At 38.7% G+C, this 16,873-nt stretch overlaps 1 protein-coding gene across 7 annotated transcripts in view; it reads right to left on the bottom strand.

The window, feature by feature from the left end:
• LOC107784157 (uncharacterized) overlaps positions 1-16,873 on the bottom strand; it is a 62,593-nt gene that overhangs the window by 4,237 nt on the left and 41,483 nt on the right. For all 7 annotated transcript variants that reach the window (XM_075245912.1, XM_075245914.1, XM_075245913.1 and 4 more), the window contains 7 exons: positions 16,356-16,430; positions 7,662-7,712; positions 6,534-6,677; positions 6,311-6,438; positions 5,524-5,611; positions 5,011-5,070; positions 4,695-4,944 (listed from right to left, as the gene is read on the bottom strand). In XM_075245912.1, coding sequence (XP_075102013.1) covers positions 4,695-4,944; positions 5,011-5,070; positions 5,524-5,611; positions 6,311-6,438; positions 6,534-6,677; positions 7,662-7,712; positions 16,356-16,430 — 796 coding nt within the window. The remainder of the gene's footprint in view (positions 1-4,694; positions 4,945-5,010; positions 5,071-5,523; positions 5,612-6,310; positions 6,439-6,533; positions 6,678-7,661; positions 7,713-16,355; positions 16,431-16,873) is intronic.

Below are 16,873 nucleotides of genomic sequence, written 5' to 3'. Positions count from 1 at the left end.
GTGGCCTCGATCCTCGGATAGTAATCCTTTGCATGGAGCTGACTTTATATACCGAAGAATGCGAACAACTACATCCCAGTGACTATCACAGGGAAAATCCATAAACTGACTTACAACACTCACCGGAAAAGAAATGTCAGGTCTAGTCACTGTGAGGTAATTCAATTTGCCAACCAACCTCTTATATCTCATAGGGTCTCTAAGAGGCTCCCCCTGTCCAGGCAGAAGCTTAGCATTCGGATCCATAAGAGAGTCAATAGGTCTGCAACCCATCATTCCAGTCTCCTCAAGAATGTCTAAGGCATATTTCCGCTGTGAAATAATAATACCTGAGCTAGACTAAGCGATCTCAATACCTAGAAAATACTTCAATCTGCCCAGATCTTTAGTCTGGAAGTGCTGAAAGAGATGCTGCTTCAGATTAGTAATACCATCCTGATCATTACTAGTAATAACAATATCATCAATATAAACCACTAGATAAATACATAGATTAGGAGCAGAATGCCGATAAAACACAGAGTGATCAGCCTGACTACGAGTCATGCCGAACTCCTGAATAATTGTGCTGAACTTACCAAACCAAGCTCGAGGGACTGTTTCAAACCATATAGTGACCTGCGCAATCTGCACACACAACCATTAAACTCCCCCTGAGCAACAAAACCAGGTGGTTGCTCCATATAAACTTCTTCCTCAAGATCACCATGGAGAAAAGCATTCTTAATCTCTAACTGATAAAGAGGCCAATGACGTACAACAACCATGGACAAAAAGAGACGAACAGATGCTACTTTAGCCACGGGAGAGAAAGTATCAATATAATCAAGTCCAAAAATCTGAGTATATCCTTTTGCAACAAGACGAGCCTTAAGCCGATCAACCTGGCCATCTGGGCTGACTTTGACTGCATAAACCCAACGACAACCAACAGCAGACTTACCTGCAGGAAGAGGAACAAGCTCCCAAGTGTCACTGATGTAAAGCAGACATCTCGTCAATCATAGCATGTCGCCATCCTGGATGAAATAGTGCCTCACATGTAGACTTAGGGAAAGAAACAGTGGACAAAGAAGATATAAAAGCATAATGAGGTGACGACAGACGATGATAACTTAAACCGACATAGTGGGGATTAGGATTAAGTGTGGATCGTACACCTTTGCAGAGTGCAATTGGTTGACTAAGAGGAGACAAGTCCGCAGTAGGTGCAGTTGCTGATGCGGGGCGTGAATCACCTGGTCCTGATGCTGGATGTGGACGACGATGATAAGTCAAGAGTGGTGGAGCTGCAGAAGGTTGAACTGGATTATGCGGAGGAACTGGAGCTATAGGTGGTGAAGCTACAACTGGAGCTGTAGGTGGTGGAGCTGGAGTGACTGAATGTCCAAAAGATGAAACTGATAGTACCTCAAAAATATCTAAGTGATGACCTGAACCTGTGAAGTATGATTGAGTTTCAAAGAAGGTAACATCAGCGGACATAAGGTACCGCTGGAGGTCAGGAGAGTAGCATCGATACCCCTTTTGTGTTCTCGAGAAACCTAGAAATACGCACTTAAGAGCACGAGAAGTTAACTTATCTGTTCCTGGAGTAAGGTTATGGACAAAACAAGTGCTTCCAAAGATACGGGGTGAAAGAGAGATCAAAGGTAAGTGGGGAAACATGAGAGAGAATGGAACTTGGTTTTGGATAGCTGAAGATGGCATACGATTAATAAGATAGCAAGATGTAAGAATGGCATCCCCCAAAAACGCAACGGAGCATGAGATTGTATGAGTAGGGTACGAGCAGTTTCAATAAGATGTCTATTCTTTCTTTCAGCTACCCCATTTTGTTGAGATGTGTACGGACAAGATGTTTGATGTATAATCCCATGTGATTTCATAAACTGCTGAAATGGGGAAGACAAATACTCTCGGGCATTATCACTACGAAATGTGCGAATAGAAACCCCAAATTGATTTTGAATTTCAGCATGGAAGGTCTGAAAATAGAAAACAGTTCAGATCGATTTTTTATCAAAAATATCCAAGTGCACCTGGAATAATCATCAACGAAACCAACAAAGTAGCGGAATCCCAAAGGTGGAACTGACCCGACTAGGACCCCAAACATCTGAATGGACTAAAGTAAAAGGTGACTCTACTCGATTATCAAGACGCCGAGGGAAATGGTAGTGAGTATGCTTACCGAGCTGACATGACTCACACTCTAGAGCTAACAAGTGAGATAAACCAGATACCATTTTCTGAAGTTTTGACAAACTGGGATGTCCCAACCGTTTATGTAATAAGTCTAGTGAATCCAGGACAAGTTGTAGAAGGAAGACAAGATGTGAGTCCATGTGATTTAGCAAGGATAAGGTAATAAAGTCCGTTTGATTCACGCCCAGTACCAATGATCCGCCCTATACTGCGTTCCTGTATAAAAACACGGTCATCAAGAAATAAAACAACGCATTTAAGTGATTTGGCTAAGCAACTAACAACTATGAGATTAACAGGACTATTGGGAACATAAAGGACTGAATCTAAAGGTAAGGAAGGAAGTGGGCTTGCTTGACCTATTGCAGTTGCCATGGATTGAGACCCATTGGCCATTGTTACTTTTGGAAGAGATTGAGAATACGAAATAGTAGTGAAAAGAGATTTGTTACAAGAAATATGATCTGATGCACCTGAATCAATGACCCAAGACTCAGAGGATGAAGATTGGGAGAAACAAGTCACGCTATTACCTGTTTGAACAACAGAAGCTATCTCAGAAGATGTCTGGTTACATGCTTTGTACTGAAGGAACTCAATATAATCCGTTAAAGAAACCATCCGACTATTCAAAGTATCGGTTCCCATGTCGCTACAATTTGTAGTAGGGTTAACTTGAAATAGTGAAAATAAGTAACTCCTGTGAAAAAACTGAAGAAAAAGCTTGAAAAAACTATTTACAGCAGGAAAACATAACACTATTCTGCAATGGGAACAATGTTCACGCCGGAAACACTGTAGCTCGCCGGAAAATTACAAACTTGTCGGAATTTGTCGTAACCAGGATGGATAGACTCAGAATTCCCTTGCGAGCAAGCTGTCTTGAAGAAATATTTTCAAAAAATGGCCGGAAAGGTCACTGTTCACGCCAGAAAAATATAAAAGTGGCCGGAATTTGATTTGAATTAGATGGGTAGGCTCAGAATTTTGAGGAGAGCACACTGTCCTCAAGAGGTTTCGCGAAAAAATGGCCGGAAAGTGGCCGGAACCCTCGCCTGAAAAGTTGTTGCCGGCGCGTGGCGGCTTTTCTACCGGATAAAATTTCAGGGGTTGGTCGTCGGAGGGTGATCTACCTCGTGGTGGTGTTGGTTTTAGCACAACACCGACAGAAAGTGACTTTCACTTAGGCAAGCCTTAGGTCACCGAAAAAATTGCACGATGACTAAGTTCTTTCTTCCCGGTTAACGCTGGAATGACGCACAACGATCTTTTCTCACTAATGTTCTGATACCATGTGAGAAGGCACGGGAGAATATATGTTATTGATATTGGATGATAAATACAATACAAGAGGTCCCTATTTATAGCGATACACTACAAGGAGATATTACTCCTCTTCCAATGTGGGACAAGACTACAATATACATATATGTAAACTAACAAGAAGAAACTAGAAACAAAAGACTACTTTATAGTTTTACAAAATCTTGTTCCACTCCTTCAAATGCCCTCATATTTCTCTCATTCCAAATAAACCATATGATTGCTATGGGGGCAACACTCCATGCCCTTGGACTTCTCTCTCCCCTCTTGTGAGCCCAACTATCTAACGCCTTCTTCACTAAACCCGGCATCACTCATCGCACCCCAAACAAATTAGGAACCACCCTCCACAAACGATTAGCCACTTGAAAATGCAATAGTAGATGATCTACATGTTCATCCAAGCTTTTACACATGAAGCACCAACTGGCATAGGTGATCCTCCTTTTTCGCAGATTTTTTGCTGTCAAAATCACTTCCGTTGCCACCAACCACATAAAGAAACATACCTTTCTTGGTGCTCCGGGAATCCAAGTAGAGCAATGAGGGAAAATCCATTCCTCACTAATAACCTCTTACAAATGAGATTTGACAGTGGATAATCCATCTCTACTCTATTGCCTAAGACCATACAAGGAGACTACAACCTATTCTCTCTACTAATGGGAAACATTAAACACAGGGCCCCCCCACGCCCAAGGGTGGACACCTGTAGTGCGGACACATAACATGGGAATCCAACATTGCGTAAACCAAGAATTGAGATGGGTCTGACTCTGGTACCATACTAAGAAAATAAACCTTGAGCCTAACTCAACCAAAAGGAGCCAGCCCATGACGTGAGGACTATCCAAGATTATATAAGGAGACAACTAGTCATTACCTTAACCAATGTGGGACACTTAACATAGAAGCAAGGCTGAGATAAAAAAGCAAGACGAAATTTTCCTCGAGGGAATGGATGGGGAGGAAATTCCAGGAAAGCACATTACGTCCATGGAGCAAGTGACAAGCACACAAGCTAAACTACTCTAGCAATGAACTTACTGATCGAACGGATTATCTGCATGGGCAATTTATATTATGCTTCTTCTGTGTAATTCACCTTCTCATACCAAATTGGTGATGCCTAGCAATACGAAATTAGTATTGAATCCAGTTACCTAGTAGTGATTTTAATGGTCCTTCATTTTCCAACAAGACGGTAGAAGCAATACTTTGCATTTCATGTTTGGAAACAGTAATTTTCCTTTGGAAATCTAGTGATATATCTTGCAGCGGTAGAACTGTTTGCCCTTCGGTAAGATTTCCAGTTATCTCCTTGCACTTTCCATCATTGTCAACAAGCAAGCTTTCGTTCTTGATAGCTGCTGCATCTTTGGCCATTGAGCATCTGAGATCCTCCCTAGTCCCCTAGAAATAAGGGAAGTGAGCAACAAAACCACGAAATACAATGAAATAGCGAAAGTGAGCACTTACATTTAGAAAATTAATTACTTGATCCATGAGGGTTGCTGGTACACATTCGAATTCAAGTTCCTACATATATCACCAGTAAGAAAAAAAGGGCATTACGCTGGCAAGTTCAGAAATTAGAAATAGATCGTTGGCAAAGACAACACTGGCAGATATGGTCGCTATACCTGACTTAGCAATATAATTGCTTTCAACATCAGCTAATAAAGGGAATTGTTTTATTATTGTTGATTAAAGCTTTTTAAGGAACTAGCCAATTTTATGCTCATATTAACGGTCATACCACAATGATCGATAAATTAAAGTTTCAGTGCTTCTGAAACCGCAAGGGTAAAATACATGTGGTTCACATTAAGACGTTAGGCAGGGCAATCATAGAGACAACTTCCTACATCTTGATATTCAGATGTGTATTCAGATTCAGACGTCTTAATCTTAAAAAAACAAATGAGGCCTATGTATCTGCCACAGGAAAGATGACACTCTAAGCCTTGACCAATTTGCAATATCCCTCACCTCAACTCTAGTACTGAAAATTCCAGCTGGTGTGACCGACTTCTTTGGATCAAAAGCATCAAGGTAACCTTCCATTGATGCTCTTAACCTGTGACAGAAAGAAACAAATGTTTAGTTCAAGTCTATACACATAATATAGATATCACTATATTTTCTGCACACTGGATAACACCATAAAGCTAATCCTCAGAGTGTATCCAATGCAGTATGGTATGAGAGAAATTTGGAAAGCACGTCAGGCTACTTTGCTCAAATATCTCAGCAGCAAAGCATTTAGCTTTCCAACGTGAATGATATATGTATATGCTTAATATCTCATAGGTATATTTGGTTAAAGATGTTTTGGTTACAAACTAGTTAGGTTTTTAAGGGGAATGATATATGTTTGCCTTCCAACTTACCTAACATCCAGTGACCTCCCTCCCTTTCAATAGCAATCTGTCCTATAATGCAGTTCTACCTATCTGTCCTATAGTGAAGTTCTTCTAGAGTGATCACATATTAAATTTCAGTTTGGTGATAGAGGATTTAAGACCATAACTCCTGTTTTGCTCCGTGTCGATATATACTTTTTTTCTCAATCCATGTTTGTTTACCAAGTAGGAGATTTGATGGAGTTTTAGACTAGTTTTGAACAAAAATTGCAAGTGAAATTATATAAGAAATTCGTCAGAGATGTTTATACACTTTTATATGATATTATACACTTTTATACAAAGAGACACATTATGTATATAGTTATATAAAAGTGTATAAAGATGTATAAGCACTGTAAAACACAACTTACCGTGCACAGTCAGGATTATCTTGCAAGTACGATCTCAAATCTTGAAAGCACCTTTCTTCTAAAGTCATGGTTGCATAGAAACTAGAATCTGATGGCAACAATTTTTGAAGAACTTGACGCACTAATAACTGCAAAACAACAAGAAAACATCCCCAATCAAAATCATAGCGCCAATTAATATGCTCAGTAAAGGACACAAAATCCACAACACAAAGGAACCAACCTGGGTGAAACCACGTAGTGTATGATGGTGTGAGGTCAACAAAGGAATTATACAAGGCAGTAAAGCACTCAGATGCCTGGACTTGTACTCTTCAGTTGAGTGAAGGATGATATTTGCAGCTATAAACACATAGGAAGATAAAGCCTGCAATCGTGATAAAACATAAGGTGATGTTTTCTTCATAGCTAGTGGATAGGCAATAATTAAATTTAGTACAATTGAAGGTAGCATTATAACAAAGTTTTTTGATAAAGATATAAGATTTTCTGATAAGTCACATGATAACAAAGTAAATTAGTATACATTGACTTTTACTTCAGTACACCAAATGAAGATACTTACCATATACTTGAGTTTCTGAAGCTATATTTAACCTACCTCAAAAATGGACGTGTATGACAGTTTGACAAATCACAATTTGGCCAGTGCATTAAACAGATGCATTTTCAAACCCCTTATCCTATGCGGGGAGGGTACTTCTTTCCCTTAAAATTGAACTGACTGGAATTTGTGCTAATTTATTAAACAAGCCAACAAAGATATTAATATGCTGGTCCCCTCCTCCAGTGCCTCTTCATTTTTTCAAATCAGTACATTGTTTAATATAAAATAAAAATTTGCACAAGCTTTCATTGTTGGTTTATTACAAATGAACAGTTTCCTGCTTCGAAGATCAGTCTCAGAACAATGAATGTTGTAGCAGGATTATATATTATATTCTTAAGCGGAAGAATAAAAAGAACTACTACGTCCAGCAGAAACAAGGATTTACAATTTTAAAGTCTTGTCGCCAATTAAAGGATGTTGTACCCCCCTTCTTCTTTCTTTTTTGTTTTGTTTGAGAACATTTTGTTGTACCCCCTTCTAAGTACAAGCTTTTCCATTAAGTTTTCTTTACACAAATTCGACCACAAACTACAGATATAAAAATAAATAATTGTGAGGACATTTTTAAGTGACAAAAGTTGTAAAAAGGACTAAAACAATGTGACTATTTATCCATTATTGTTCAGTGCATGTCATCCTTGCGCAGGGATCATGCTACCTTTGAAGTACCATTTCAAGTTATCTGTAAATATGAAGTATTAACATCTTAGATACTAAAAAGTGGAATGAGAAAGATCTCACCTGAGGCCGCATATTGTAATCTCGCAGCAACGGTACTAATTCTTGCCCAACCTGCAAAAGAAAATTGAACAAGACTGAAACCCTCATCTATTAAATGAATAAAAGATGCTCGGGAAAGAGAAAAGAGAGAAACTCATGTGAAATTGATAGTTAACAACTTAGTACTTACAAGAAGGCTCCTCATATAGGAGTTTTGGGGTACATAAAATAAGATAAGTTTCTTAATTCTTGGATTCCTAATTAGTATGACATAATCAGTAAGAACATTATACGCAACATTCTTTATGATTTTGTTGACTTTCAAGAATAACAAATTTATTAAGAATATTTATTCAACAGATACAATCATCATTAACTCAAGAAAACAACTCCGTAATAATTAGGGATGGAGTAATGTTGTAGAGGTATCATAGACTTGTGGGAAAGCTAATCTCATACTATATCAATATTGCACATTCAGCAAAAGTCAAGATATCCATAATATTGAATTGTGTGGCCATCTCATCTAAAAGCTTAAATTAATAGAGAGCGCGTTTTTTTACTTGATTATGTTTCAACGCACCCCTCATGTGCGGGCCTGACTTTTTTCATATGCCCAAAAATTCTTTTTGATAATGAGTGAACATATAGGGGTCATTTGGTTGCCGGTTAAAGTTATGTAGGTATTAGTTATACATGTATTAGTTATGCAGGTATTAGTTATGTATGTATTAGTTATGCAGGAATAAGTAATGCATGGATTAGTTATGCATGTATTAGTTATGCAGGGATACGTTATGCAAGGTTGAGCTATGTTGGATTAGTTATGCATGGATTAGTTATGTGGGGATTAGTTATGCGATAGTTATATAAGGATTAGTAATATAAATGTAATGTGAGTGTTATTTATTATTAGCTTACTTTATTTTATTAAAATTGTTAGTATAGTTTAAATATATATTTTTAAACAAAAAAATACAAGTTTGAATAAAGGGTATTCTTGTCATTTTGTGTTTTAATACAAGTATTACTAATACATGTATAAGTTATTCCACCTTCTACCCTGCATAATAATAAATAGGTTCTCTCATAACTTATACATGTATTAGTTATGCGGAAAAGAAAAACAAAAAGGACAAAAAGGGAGACAATATTAGTATCATTTTGTGTTTTAATACAAGTATTACTAATACATGTATAAGTTATTCCACCTTCTACCCTGCATAAATAATGCATAGATTCCCTCATAACTTATACATGTATTAGTTATGCGGAAAAGAAAAACATGAACCAAACATTGTATTAGCAATGCTACATTTTATGTGGAAAAGAGGAAAAAAACAACCAAACATTGTATAACTTATGATAGCTTCTATGTGGAGATTATTTGTTCCCCTTCTTTTAACCAAACAATGTATAAAGTTATCCTAGTTTTAATACATGGATAACTCCTCTCTAACCGGCTACCAAACGACCCCATAGAGCGCGAACAACATAACATGGGAGCCACGCATTAGGGAAACCAAGAATAAAGTGAGTCTGACTCTGATACCATATTAAATTGTGACCATCTCATCTAAAAGCTTAAATTAATAGAGAGCGCGTTTTTTTACTTAATTATGTTTCAACGCACCCCTCATGTGCGGGCCTGACTTTTTTCATATGCCCAAAAATTCTTTTTGATAATGAGTGAACATATAGAGCATGAACAGCATAACAAGGGAACACTGCATAAGGGAAACCAAGAATAGAGTAGAGTCCGACTCCGATTAGTCCGATACCATATTGAATTGTGTGACCATCTCATTTAAAAGTTAAAGTTATTAGAGAATGCACATTTTTATTTACTTAATTACTTTTCAACCAATATGCCCAACAATTTCCATCTGAAACAATATACATCACATATCTAACATGGACTGCAAATGAACGTGTCCTACTACCCAAATTAAGGAGGAGAAAACTCTGAATATAGGTCTAGATCTAAGCACATTTTGGAATCTGCCGACTCAGAATGAGTGATTTTCTATATGGATCTAAATAGCTAATCATGTGGTTCGGAAATAGCTAAATTGCATAAAGACTGCCAACCTGTTACGGTCCCCATGCACAACAACAACAACATACCCAGTATTATCCCGCACCGCACTGTGGAGTATGGGGAGGGTAGTGTGTACACAGATCTTACTCCTACCTTGTGAGGATAGAGAGGCTATTTCCAATAGACCCTCGACTTAGGAAAGCATAAGCACCACATTAATGAAACGGTCCCATACACATAAAGTAATATTTGTGCATCAAAGTTACAACAACAAAATATTCTCTAAAGTGGCTAAATGGACCAGGTGGGCACATGAACAAGCGAAACAAACATGCTACGATTTAAAAAAAAAAAAACTACTTGTTGAGTATAAGGAAGCAATTAATACACCTCAGAATCAACTTTCATATGGCAGGTTCGGTCATATAGAATGGGACCATGCCCATTAAAAGATGAAGAATGACAAAGACAAATTATGTGTTTTGGCAAAGTTTAAAGAATATTCGTCTGTAAAAGTATAAGCTTATGTGTTGTATTCAGCTTCATGTCAAACACTTGCAGATGTTTCTTTGTCAAGTCGTTTTACTCCTTTTAAGTTTGCCTTGCAAGAACACTTCTACTTAGCTCTATGGAAACCAGAGGCTCTGACCACCACCAAAACTTTGAGATAGTCTTTGACTCTAGTGACTTTAACACACAACTGGTTACAAGTACACAAATTGAATAAGGCTCTTTACTCATTTCTGTTTCATGCGTAAAGACAATGGTAAGAATCATAATCATCTGTTCTGACTTCTGGTAAGCACTCTTTTCCCCATGATTGTAGAAGGGATCCTATTGGTAATATAGGGACGCTTCAGCATTCCAGCTATTTCTAGATCAACTGGCCTGAATTGAAGTATTTAGGTTCGGGAAGAAAAGAGTAAGGTAAAATGTTATGGAGCATTGTTTTCTCGGCAGTCGGCAATGATTGGGTAATTTCATGCCACACAAACATTTTTTTTTTAATGATGGGAGTCTCCGGGACAGCTTGTGAGCATCTCGACTAATTCCACCGGGTACATGCTACCTCTCACCAACACAATTCTCATGCCACACTAACATGTAAAGATAGTTCAACATTTGCTGCAAGTCAATTGCATTAGAGCGGCAAAAAGTGGTTTTTTATTGTGCTTCAAGAGTAATTGTAGTTTTCTTATTTAGCAAAAATGAGTAACTGTATTCTTGTTGATGCTGCAAAACCAGCTAGTATAAGACATCTAGTAGATATTGTTACAAAGTTTGTAAAGTCGAATGATCAACTAGCAGATATTTTCACTAAGTCTCTTACTGGTTCTCGTATTAGTTACATGTGTAACAAGCTCGGTACATATGATGTGTATGCACCGGCTTGAGGGGGAGTGTTAGTTTATAGATATGTATAGTGTAGTCTTGTCCCACATTGGAAGAGGAGTAATATCTCCTTGTAGTGTATAGCTATAAATAGGGACCTCTTGTATTGTATTTATCATCCAATATCAATAACATATTTTCTCCCGTGCCTTCTCACATGGTATCAGAGCATTAGTGAGAAAAGATCGTTGTGCGTCATTCCAGCGTTAACCGGGAAGAAAGAACTTAGTCATCGTGTAATTTTTCCGGTGACCTAAGGCTTGTCTAAGTGAAAGTCACTTTCTGTCGGTGTTGTGCTAAAACCAACACCACCACGAGGTAGATCACCCTGCGACTACCAACCCCTGAAATTTTATCCGGCAGAAAAGCCATCATGCTCCTCCACGCGCCGGCAACAACTTTTCCGGCGAGGGTTCCGGCCATTTTTTCGCGAAGCTTCTTCAGAACAGTGTGCTCTCCTCAAAATTCCGAGCCTACCCATCTAATTCAAATCATATTCCGACCACTTTTATATTTTTTCCGGCGTAAACAGTGACCTTTCTGGCCATTTTTTGAAAATATTTCTTCAGGACAGCTTGCTCGCAAAGGAATTCCGAGTCTATCCATCCTAGTTACAACAAATTCCGACAACTTTGAAATTTTCCGGCGAGCTACAGTGTTTCCGGCGTGAACATTGTTTCCGGCACAGAACAATGTTCTGTTTTCCTGCTGTAAACAGTGCTTTTCAAGCTATTTCTTCAGTTTTCTCACAAGAATTACTTATTTCCACTATTTCAAGTCAACCCTACTACTACAAATTGTAGCGACATGGGAACCGATACTTTGAATAGTCGGATGGTTTCTTTAGCAGAGTATATTGAGTTCCTTCAGTATAAAGCATGTAAGCAGACATCTTCTGAGATAGCTTCTGTTGTTCAAACAGGTAATAGCGTGACTTGTTTCTCCCAATCTTCATCCTCTGAGTCTTGGGTCATTGATTCAGGTGCATCAGATCATATTTCTGGTAACAAATCTCTTTTCACTACTATTTCGTATTCTCAATCTCTTCCAAAAGTCACAATGGCCAATGGGTCTCAAACCATGGCAACTGCAATAGGTCAAGCAAGCCCACTTCCTTCCTTACCTTTAGATTCAGTCCTTTATGTTCCCAATAGTCCTTTTAATCTCATAGCTGTTAGTCGCTTAGCCAAATCACTTAAATGCGCTGTTTTATTTCTTGATGACCATGTTTTTATACAGGAACGCAGTACGGGGCGGATCATTGGTACCGGGCGTGAATCAAACGGACTTTATTACCTTATCCTTACTAAATCACATGGACTCACATCTTGTCTTCCTTCTACAACTTGTCCTGTTACTGATTCACCAGATTTATTACATAAACGGTTGGGACATCCCAATTTGTCAAAACTTCAGAAAATGGTATCCGGTTTATCTCACTTGTCAGCTCTAGAGTGTGAGTCATGTCAGCTCGGTAAGCATACCCGCTCCTATTTCCCTCGGCGTCTTGATAATCGAGCAGTCACCTTTTACTTTAGTCCATTCAGAGGTTTGGGGTCCTAGTCGGGTCAGTTCCACCTTAGGATTCCGCTACTTAGTCAGTTTCATTGATGATTATTCCAGGTGCACTTGGATATTTTTGATAAAAAATCGATCTGAGCTGTTTTCTATTTTCCAAACCTTCCACGCTGAAATTCAAAATCAATTTGGGGTTTCTATTCGCACATTTCGTAGTGATAATGCCCGAGAGTATTTGTCTTCCCCATTTCAACAGTTTATGAAATCTCATGGGATTATTCATCAAACATCTTGTCCGTACACATCTCAACAAAATGGGGTAGCTGAAAGAAAGAATAGACATCTTATTGAAACTGCTCGTACCCTACTCATACAATCTCATGCTCCGTTGCGTTTTTGGGGATGCCATTCTTACATCTTGCTATCTTATTAATCGTATGCCATCTTCAGCTATCCAGAACCAAGTTCCATTCTCTGTCATGTTTCCCCACTTACCTTTGTTCTCTCTTCCACCCCGTATTTTTGAAAGCACTTGTTTTGTCCATAACCTTACTCCAGGAACAGATAAGTTAGCTCCTTGTGCTCTTAAGTGTGTATTTCAATGTTTCTCGAGAACACAAAAGGGGTATCGATGCTACTCTCCTGACCTCCAACGGTACCTTATGTCTGCTGATGTTACCTTCTTTGAAACCCAATCATACTTCACAGGTTCATGTCATCACTTAGATATTTCTGAGGTACTACCAGTTTCATCTTTTGGAGATTCAGTCACTCCAACTCCACCACCTACAGCTCCAGTTGTAGCTCCACCACCTATAGCTCCAGTTCCACCACCTACAGCTCCGGTTGTAGCTCCACCACCTATAGCTCCAGTTCCTCCACATAATCCAGTTCAACCTTTTGCAGCTCCACCACTCTTGACTTATCATCGTCTTCCACATCCAGCATCAGGCCAAGGTGATTCACGCCTCGCATCAGATTATGCACCTACTGCAGACTTGTCTCCTCTTAGTCAACCAATTGCACTCCGCAAAGGTGTACGATCCACACTTAATCCTAATCCCCACTATGTTGGTTTAAGTTATCATCGTCTGTCGTCACCACATTATGCTTTTATATCTTCTCTGTCCACTGTTTCTATCCCTAAGTCTACAGGTGAGGCATTATCTCATCCAGGATGGCGACATGCTATGATTGACGAGATGTCTGCTTTACATGCGAGTAACACTTGGGAGCTTGTTCCTCTTCCTGCAGGTAAGTCTACTGTTGGTTGTCGTTGGGTTTATGCAGTCAAAGTCGGCCCGGATGGCCAGGTTGATCGGCTTAAGGCTCGTCTTGTTGCAAAAGGATATACTCAAATTTTTGGGCTTGATTATAGTGATACTTTCTCTCCCGTGGCTAAAGTAGCATATGTTCGTCTCTTTTTGTGCATGGCCGTTGTACGTCATTGGCCTCTTTATCAGTTAGACATTAAGAATGCTTTTCTCCACGGTGATCTTGAGGAAGAAGTTTATATGGAGCAACCACCTGGTTTTGTTGCTCAGGGTGAGTTTAATGGTTGTGTGTGCAGATTGCGCAGGTCACTATATGGTTTGAAACAGTCCCCTCGAGCTTGGTTTGGTAAGTTCAGCACAATTATTCAGGAGTTCGGCATGACTCGTAGTGAGGCTGATCACTCTGTGTTTTATCGGCATTCTGCTCCTAATCTGTGTATTTATCTAGTGGTTTATGTTGATGATATTGTTATTACTGGTAATGATCAGGATGGTATTACTAATCTGAAGGAACATCTCTTTCAGCACTTCCAGACTAAGGATCTGGGCAGATTGAAGTATTTTCTAGGTATTGAGGTCGCTCAGTCTAGCTCAGGTATTGTTATTTCACAGCGGAAGTATGCCTTAGACATTCTTGAGGAGACTGGAATGATGGGTTGCAGACCTATTGACTCTCCTATGGATCCGAATGCTAAGCTTCTGCCTGGACAGGGGGAGCCTCTTAGAGACCCTACGAGATATAGGAGGTTGGTTGGCAAATTAAATTACCTCACAGTGACTAGACCTGACATTTCTTTTCCGGTGAGTGTTGTAAGTCAGTTTATGGATTCTCCCTGTGATAGTCACTGGGATGCAGTTGTTCGCATTCTTCGGTATATAAAGTCAGCTCCATGCAAAGGATTACTATCCGAGGATCGAGGCCACGAGCAGATTGTTGGGTACACAGATGGTGACTGGGCAGGATCACCTTTTGATAGACGTTCTACGTCTGGATATTGTGTTCTAGTAGGAGGTAATTTGGTCTCGTGGAAGAGCAAGAAACAGAATGTAGTTGCTCGATCTAGCGCCGAAACCGAATATCGGGTCATGGCTATGGCGACGTGTGAGTTAGTTTGGGTCAAGCAGTTGCTCAAGGAGTTAAAGTTCGGAGAAATCAGCAAGATGGAACTAGTGTGTGATAACCAAGCTGCTCTTCATATTGCGTCAAATCCGGTGTTCCATGAGAGGACTAAACACATTGAGATCGACTGTCACTTTGTCAGAGAAAAAATACTTTCAGGAGATATTGTTACAAAGTTTGTAAAGTCGAATGATCAACTAGCAGATATTTTCACTAAGTCTCTTACTGGTTCTCGTATTAGTTACATATGTAACAAGCTCGGTACATATGATGTGTATGCACCGGCTTGAGGGGGAGTGTTAGTTTATAGATATGTATAGTGTAGTCTTGTCCCACATTGGAAGAGGAGTAATATCTCCTTGTAGTGTATAGCTATAAATAGGGACCTCTTGTATTGTATTTATCATCCAATATCAATAACATATTTTCTCCCGTGCCTTCTCACATGGTATCAAAGCATTAGTGAGACGGCCATTCCCCGAACCCCGCGCATAGCTGCCCTTTTATAGCCAGAAAAGTCTTCATATCTTTTAATCCTCAAAGGCTTCACATCTTTATGGATCAACATAGCCAGAAAAGAGGAAAGGCAATTTTAGTTCTTAAATTCGGCTATATTAGCACTTGTGTCCCAATCTCATCCATCTCGCACATTTAACCTTCACTTTATCAAATTTTGCAAATCTAATTCAATCTTGAATGGAATTAGCTAACTCTAACAGCTCTGTTAACCCATAACTATGTGGTTTCTGTGTGCCACCTCTGGGTAGACTTATTCATTTCTAGTGTCATCACTTATGTCACGCGCCTATGCAAACCACTATTCCCTTTACCTAAAAGACGTATTTTCCACTTAAAAGGGCTGTTAGCTGGTCAATGCCCAATTAGTTAGTTACATTTAAAGTTGGACAAATCTTAAAAGTTCAATAGATTAAAGCTTCAGTATAATAATAGGAGACAGATAGAGCAAACAAAGTTAATAAAGGGACCAAAATTGAATTTTCCTCAAGAAAAAGGAATAGAAACAGCAAGATAATATCTTAACCTTGAGGGAAAAGCTTATTTATTATAACGCGTTGCACTTAATTTTCCTTGCTGGCAGAAAGAAGGAACATCTGAAACATTAGGATAATTACTCACCCAGGATATTCACATATTCAGAAATTCGTAGATATAGAAAGAGAAAAATCAAAAACAAAAACATGAAGAGAATAAAAATAAACTTCAGGGAAAAGGAGAATACTACATAATAAGGAAAAAAATAAACCCTAATCATCACCCAAAATATCAAAACGTCAAATGGCACAACACAGAAAAATCTAATTTTATGAATAGAACAACAAAAAAGGTGAATTTATCAAAGAATTCCATACCAGCAACGGGAAGTTCAAGTAGACATGGATCGCAAAAGTTTCCAAATACTGCCGAACCGAAGGGAAATTATTTCTCTACATGGAAAAGAACAGTCAGAATCATTAGGATCAGCGATGGAACTGCTCGACATAGACGTCAATCACTTGAGCACATATGGACACTATATCCATTACCCAAAAAGATATTGGCTTTCATGTACAAATATGTCACAAAACTGTATATATTGCATGAAGCAGCAGATGCTAATGAAACCCTTGAGAATTTTGACCTAACACTACCTGAGTCGAATCCTTTTTTTTTTTTTGAGAATGATAACATTTTATAAATATAAAACAGCACAAAGTTTGTGCTGCTAAAAGTGACAGAATACATCCCCCAAAAAGTAAAATAATCCCCCCACTACAAAAAGCTTACAAGAATTATATGATATCAAGTATGGAGTCACAATCATTTACGGGGCATTCTTTACACCAAAAAAGAAAGAGTACTAAACAGTTTATTTTGATTTTCTGAATGG

This window comes from Nicotiana tabacum, chromosome 23, assembly GCF_000715075.1.
Source record: "Nicotiana tabacum cultivar K326 chromosome 23, ASM71507v2, whole genome shotgun sequence".
In the NCBI taxonomy this organism is placed as follows: domain Eukaryota; kingdom Viridiplantae; phylum Streptophyta; class Magnoliopsida; order Solanales; family Solanaceae; genus Nicotiana; species Nicotiana tabacum.
The sequence above is the reverse complement of the archived record's forward strand: the minus strand, read 5'-3'. Positions and strand labels throughout refer to the sequence as shown.